Source organism: Bison bison, unplaced genomic scaffold (genome assembly GCF_000754665.1).
Source record: "Bison bison bison isolate TAMUID 2011002044 unplaced genomic scaffold, Bison_UMD1.0 scf7180017864092, whole genome shotgun sequence".
Taxonomy (NCBI): domain Eukaryota; kingdom Metazoa; phylum Chordata; class Mammalia; order Artiodactyla; family Bovidae; genus Bison; species Bison bison.
This window is the reverse complement of record NW_011494664.1, coordinates 2,844,551-2,851,215: the sequence shown is the minus strand read 5'-3', so window position 1 is coordinate 2,851,215 and position 6,665 is coordinate 2,844,551. Positions and strand designations below refer to the sequence as shown.

The window sequence follows — 6,665 nt, the reverse complement described above, 5'->3', positions numbered from 1 at the left end:
TAAACTGAATATGATTAGTGTTTTGAGAAAATTTAAGGGTTCTTATTTAAGAAGACTGATTGAGAAAATCAGTCTAATTGATTAAAAAAAGAAGACAGAATACCTAGCTAGATGAGTGGTGTAATTACCTAGATATAAATTAAAGAAAGCTACAACTGTGGTTACATCTGACATAACAGAGAGCAGGAGGAAAATTTCAGACACATTACAGAGAGAAAACCAGAAGTGGTTAGCGATTGGATATGCGAAATAAGAGAAACTGAAGTTAGAAAGAATTCAGCTTTGGAAAAAAGAAGTTAATTTAGTATAAATATGTTGAATGCAAGATAACAACAGGATATACTTATAGAAATAGCATGTTCAAGGTATTTGACAATACCTCAAAATTATATATACTATTTTCCAATTTAAAGAACACTTTCACATCTATTAACTCTTTGTTTAAATGCATTCTCTAAGACAGAAGGAGAAGATTAATAATTGTTACTTACATGAGAATATAGTTTCTGGAAAGGTTGTGGTTTTCTCTGAGTCACAAAACAAGTAAAGTCTCAGAACTTAAATGTTATTTCAGGTCTCCTGATCCCCAAATTTCCATCTACTTAGAGCTGCCTCCCTAATGTGGAACTTGGGTGTGTGGTGTGAGTTAAAGATGTGATGGTGGGAACTCCCATCACAGAGACTATAGCTGGTGTCAGAGAAACATTTCAAGTTCAATACTTCAAAGAGTGAGGGTAGAGGAAAAATGCCAAGAAAACCAATGATTGACACAAAGGAAATACCTTCACCAAAGAAATTGTCACACACACACACAAAAAAGAGGAGACAGGGAAGGTAAAAGGAGTGGTTAAATGTTTCATTCATTCATTCAAAAATTACTTATTGAAGGCTTAGTATATGTCTCACAGTTCGACATCTCAACAGTGAGGGATGAACAAGACAGATTATTCCTGGAATTTGCATTTCTAGTGGGAAAAGAAGAAGATAAATAAATATTAATAACAATAATAGTATCAAACATTTATATAAGGCTTATCATTTACTGGAAAGCTTTTAAAAAGTAATAACTCATTAAATCCTTATAACAAGTCTATAAGCTATGTAACTACTTTTATAAGATTCATTCCTCAGATGAAGGAAATGAGGCAGAGTAACTGACCCAAGGTCTTGTGGATAGGGATAAAATAAGTTAGTAATACATAATATACTTCGGTGTCAGGGCTGATTTAGTTAGGGTGGCCACATGTGTGCATGCTAGGGTGGCCACAGAGGCATCCATATGGAAGTAATATATGAGCATAGATATGTGGGGGTGGGGAGCAAATAGTGCTACAAACTTGTGGAGCCAAAGTATTCTGGATCTGGAGCAGAACATACAAGGACTCTAATATTCAAAAGACAGTAGGATCAGCATGGCTAGAGCATGCTCCGTGGACAGCAGCAAGAGAGAAGTCAGAGAAGCAGGTGAGGGCAGAAAATTTGGGAAGTATAGGCTTTGGATAAGGTGTTCACCTTTTGTTAAAAAGGCAACAAGCCATCAAAGGGTTGGGAATAGAGTGGTGATGAAATTTGAATTTCATAATGTCATATGCAGCTGCATGGATGAGCCTAGAGATTGTCATACTAAGCTAAGTAAATCAGAAAGAGAAAGACAAATATCATATGATATCACTTACATGTGGAATTTAAAGTACGGCACAAATGAACTTATCTATGAAACAGACCCACAGACACAGAAAACAGATGTGCACTTGCCAAGGGATATGGAGGATAAAGGGGAGTTGTACCGGGAGTTTAGGATCAGCGGATGGAAACTACTATATATAGAATGGATAACAAGGTCCTACAATTTAGCACAGGGAACTATACTCAACATCCTGTAATAATCCATAATGAAAAACAAAATGAAAAGAATATATATAGTTTTTATATATATTTAGTTTATAATGTCATGGTTATTGTCTGCTATACAGCACAGCAATTCAGATATACCTATACATATATCTATGTATACATATAAATATAGAAAGTAATTCAGATATATCTATATCTATCTATATATATATATATACACACACAAAGTAATTCAGATATTCCTATATATAAGTATGTATATCTATATATACACACTTCAATCAAAAAATATGTATTTCAAAAAGATTAGTCTATCTGCTTTGGAGAAAACAGAATAAAGAGGGGCAAAAAAAGCCTGGAAGACAAGGTAGGGGCTTATTTTATTCCTACTTAAATAATAACATGGCAAGGACAAAGATGATAGTGGTGGAGGTCATGAGAAGTGATTGAGCTTGGGCTGTATTTAGAATGAACCTCGTTTCAACAGGACTTGCTGATGGGTATAACCAGGAGAGTGCAGTGGCATTGAAAATCAGGAGAAAAAAATCTAAGATTGGCAGTAATAGTCAACACTGTCCAGTACACTAGAAACTTGGAAAAAAGAAACTGAAGGAGAGTAAAAATGTTACTGGTTTTGACTTCTGAATATCATGGATTTTGAGAGTGTTTTTAGTGGTTGATGAAGTGGATGAAGTCAGATTGCTCTGGATAAAGGAGTTGGTGGTGGCTGACGGTAGAAAATACTTACCTAGAATTTTGACTGTGTCAGAGAATGGAAATGACAAGCTCTCAATCATTCAGTAATTGTATACCCTTCGATTGCAACTTTTTCTCTTTGGCCTTTTCTGTGTTAATTAGAATCAACAGTTAAAGAAAGCTTACGGCCATGGAGGAGGTTAACATTATTGGTTAAATTGGAAGTTGGGACTCACCAATGACTTTCAGTTCTTCAGTCATCTCTGGCATTTATACCACAGGTAACTGAGAGTTGGCTCTCATCCCGGGTTTCAGGAAAAGAACCAATGCCTGTGAGTCATATGCTTACACAAGATGAAGTTTAGATTACAGAGGCAGAATCTCGCTGGGGAAATATAAATAATACCCTTATCACTGGGTAGGGCTTCTTTATAAAACATGGGTTGGACCACAGAACAGAAAGTTGAACTGGAGAATATACACAGCAGCTATACTGAGAATTGATTCCCTCAGTGTACGTGATGGCTCCTGACCTGTCGGTCATGTCACATAATTTAGAAATCAGGAGTAGGAGGTTTCAGGTTAGTGGAAGTCAACAATTATAGTGGTATTCTCAGAGAGCTTCCCTGGTGGCTCAGAGGTTAAAGCGTCTGCCTGGAATCTTGGAATGTGGGAGACCCGGGTTCAATCCCTGGGTCAGGAAGATCCCCTGGAGAAGAAAATGGCAACCCACACCAGTACTCTTGCCTGGAGAATCCCATGGAGGGAGGAGCATGGTGGGCTACAGTTCATGGGGTCGCAAAGAGTTGGACATGACTTAGTGACTTCACTTCACTTCTCAGAGGTAAAAATTTGCTCTCCTTGACAAGACAAGACTGGGAATCCTAATGAGGACTGGTAGTTGAAGTAAAGTGTCACATTGCAGCATTGTTTCTGCCTTTTTAATTCGTGCTTTAGAATCTCCAACAGTTCACAGTCTTCATTGTACTATTCCATAGCATGGGACCCAATATTCAGTAGTTCGTATGCTTAATATATACCTGTTTTCCAGCTCTTTGTTGTTCTGTGGTACTTGGTAGAAAAGTTCAATATTTATTACTAATATGATAATATAACTAATGACTCCTCACTGGGATCAGTCTAGATTGAAAAAAATTCCCAAACAAAATGGTACAGACATTGTGCCTTCCTCTTTAGACACACACACACACACACACACACATTAAATAAATAGTCTTTAGCAATATGCATATAAAACTACAAATAATACATCCAGAGTTGAATGACAAAGAAAATATTTATTTAAAAACCACAGAAATGATTTCTGAATTCTAGCCTATACTATCTAAAATTTAGGTCCTAAAAAACTTGTAAGAAACTAATCTTGGAAATCAAATCACAAGAGAATGAAATTTCTTTGAAAGTCCTTGATAATGACAACAGGAAATTTTAGCATATAATAAAAGAAGTGTGCCTTGTACACAGATTTTAATAAATATTTTTTTCTTATCAGAATGGGCAATCTCAGGCTTGATACTTTCATTAGGCAACAAATCAAACAGGCTATGCCCCTATAGCAGACACAAATCTGTTTGCTACAATGGTAGCAGAATTTCCTGGTGTTGGGTCACAACCCAGCCCCCATTCAAGGAGGGCAAGAAGAAACCAAATAAACAGGCAGCACGCTCCAGATTGGTAGCTGGCAGAATGAATAAGCAAGGGAACTTATCTACAAGGTCTTGGGCGATGGTGAGATGACTAAATTGCCAACACCACCCAACAGATTCTTGAAACTTTATATTAAGCCCTTAATGGAGTATTAAAAAGCAGAGACGTTACTTTGCCAACAAAGGTTCATCTAGTCAAAGCTATGGTTTTTTCCAGTAGTCATGTATGCAGGAGGCTGAGGGCCGAAGAATTAATGCTTTTGAACTGTGGTGTTGGAGAAGACTCTTGAGAGTCCCTTGGACAGCAAGGAGATCAAACCAGTCAATCTTAAAGGAAATCAATCCTGAATATTCATTAGAAGGACTGATGCTGAAGCTGAAGCTCTAATACATCGGACAACTGATTCGAGGAGCCTACTCATTAGAAAAGACCCTGATGCTAGGAAAAATTGAAGGCAGGAGGAGGAGGAGACAATAGAGGATGAGATGGTTGGATGGTATCACTGACTCAATGGACATGAATTTGAGCAAGCTCTGGGAGATGGTGAAGGACAGGAAGGCCTGGAGTGCTGCAGTCCATGGGATCACAAAGAGTTGGACATGACTGAGCAACTGAACAACAACAAAATGTAATTCAGCCACATATACCTTCCAGATGGTGTCAGTAACACACTGTTTTCTCAAGGCTGCATCCTTGAAAATGGCTCCCACTGTGGGAATGGCCGGCAGAACATACATTCCCAGGACAGGGGAGGAGCTGAGGGACCTCCAGTTGCCCTGGTCCAGCTCTAGTATCCACTGGTGCTTATGTCCTTTAGATGAGCTCCTCCAAAACCTGGATGTCAGTTAGTCAGTTCAGTCGCTCAGTCGTGTCCAACTCTTTGCAACCCCATGAACCACAGCACGCCAGGTCTCCTTGTCCATCACCAACTCCCGGAGTCTACCCAAGCCGATGTCCATCGAGTTGATGATGCCATCCAACCATCTCATCCTCTGTCATCCCCTTTTCCTCAAGCCCTCAATCTTTCCCAGCATCAGAGTCTTTTCCAATGAGTCAGCTCTTCGCATCAGGTGGCCAAAGTATTGGAGTTTCAGCCTCAACATCAGTCCATCCAATGAACACCCAGGACTGATCTCCTTTAGGATGGACTGGTTGGGTTTCTTTGCAGCCCAAGGGACTTTGAAGAGTCTTCTCCAGCACCACAGTTCAAAAGCATCAATTCTTCAGCTCTCAGCTTTCTTCACAGTCCAACTCTCACATCCATACATGACCACTGGAAAAACCATAGCCTTGACTAGATAGACCTTTGTTGGCAAAGTAATGTCTCTGCTTTTGAATATGCTATCTAGGTTGGTCATAACTTTCCTTCCAACCCGGATGTATATTCCATTAAAAGAAGAGTTTAGGGATCATGCTGTAAATGTCACTCATCAGCTTCAGCAGCAGAATTTTGTGTCATTGGAAAGAAGTTATAGTATGTGCAGGTGTGCGTGAAAAGAATAGAAACTGTATTAAAATTTATGCATATGTATGTCTTACTTAAAATATGTAACCTATACTTGCAGCAAATTTTTTTGTAGCTTTTAATTACAAAATAACATGTTTGTTTTTAACAAAATTTTAAAGTGTTATTAAGTAAAAATAGGTTTAAAGTTACTCCGTTTTCCTATTTCTTAAATTACCACATTTTGATTTATCGTTTTACAGTCTTTTATGTGAATGGGATTGGGAGCATATGCACAGCAATGGAGTAATTCTGTGTGTAACATTTTGCTTCATGTTTTTAATATTTAACATGGCAATTTTACATGCGGCTACCCACTCCAGTGTTCTTGCCTGGAGAATCCCAGGGATGGCAGAGCCTGGTGGGCTGCTGTCTATGGGGTCGCACAGAGTCAGACACAACTGAAGTGACTTAGCAGTAGCAGTAACCCTTCTTGCCCGGAAAATCCCATGGACAGAGGAACCTGGTGGACAATGGTCGATGGGGTTGCAAAGAGTTTAACCTGACTGAGCAACTCAGCACTCATGCAAATATTATTAGGGCTAGTATTTTAATGACTGCATAATCTCAAAACAAAGCTACATTACTGAATGTGTAAATTGTTTCTAATTTTCCAAATTTGTACAAAATTGAGATGAATATCTCTATACCATAACCATGTGCCTCTCCATGATTATTTTCTAGAATAAACACACCAAAGTGAAATTATTTGAACAAAGTTAAGGGCCAAATAGTCAAAGCTATGGTTTTTCCAGTAGTCATGTATGGATGTGAGAGTTGGACCATAAGGAAAGCTGAGCACCAAAGAATTGATTCTTTTGAACTGTGGCGTTGGAGAAGACTCTTGAGAGACCGTTGAACAGCAAGATCAAACCTGTCAATCCTGAAGGAAATCAGTTCTCAATATTCATTGGAAGGACTGATGCTGAAGCTCCAATACCTG

At 38.5% G+C, this 6,665-nt stretch overlaps 1 protein-coding gene across 1 annotated transcript in view; it reads left to right on the top strand.

The window, feature by feature from the left end:
- The first annotated feature begins 1,412 nt into the window (after positions 1 to 1,412).
- AREG (amphiregulin) overlaps positions 1,413 to 6,665 on the top strand; it is a 59,479-nt gene continuing 54,226 nt past the window's right edge. Inside the window, exon 1 of the mRNA XM_010838197.1 lies at positions 1,413 to 1,464. Within this exon, the coding sequence (XP_010836499.1) occupies positions 1,413 to 1,464 (52 nt within the window). The remainder of the gene's footprint in view (positions 1,465 to 6,665) is intronic.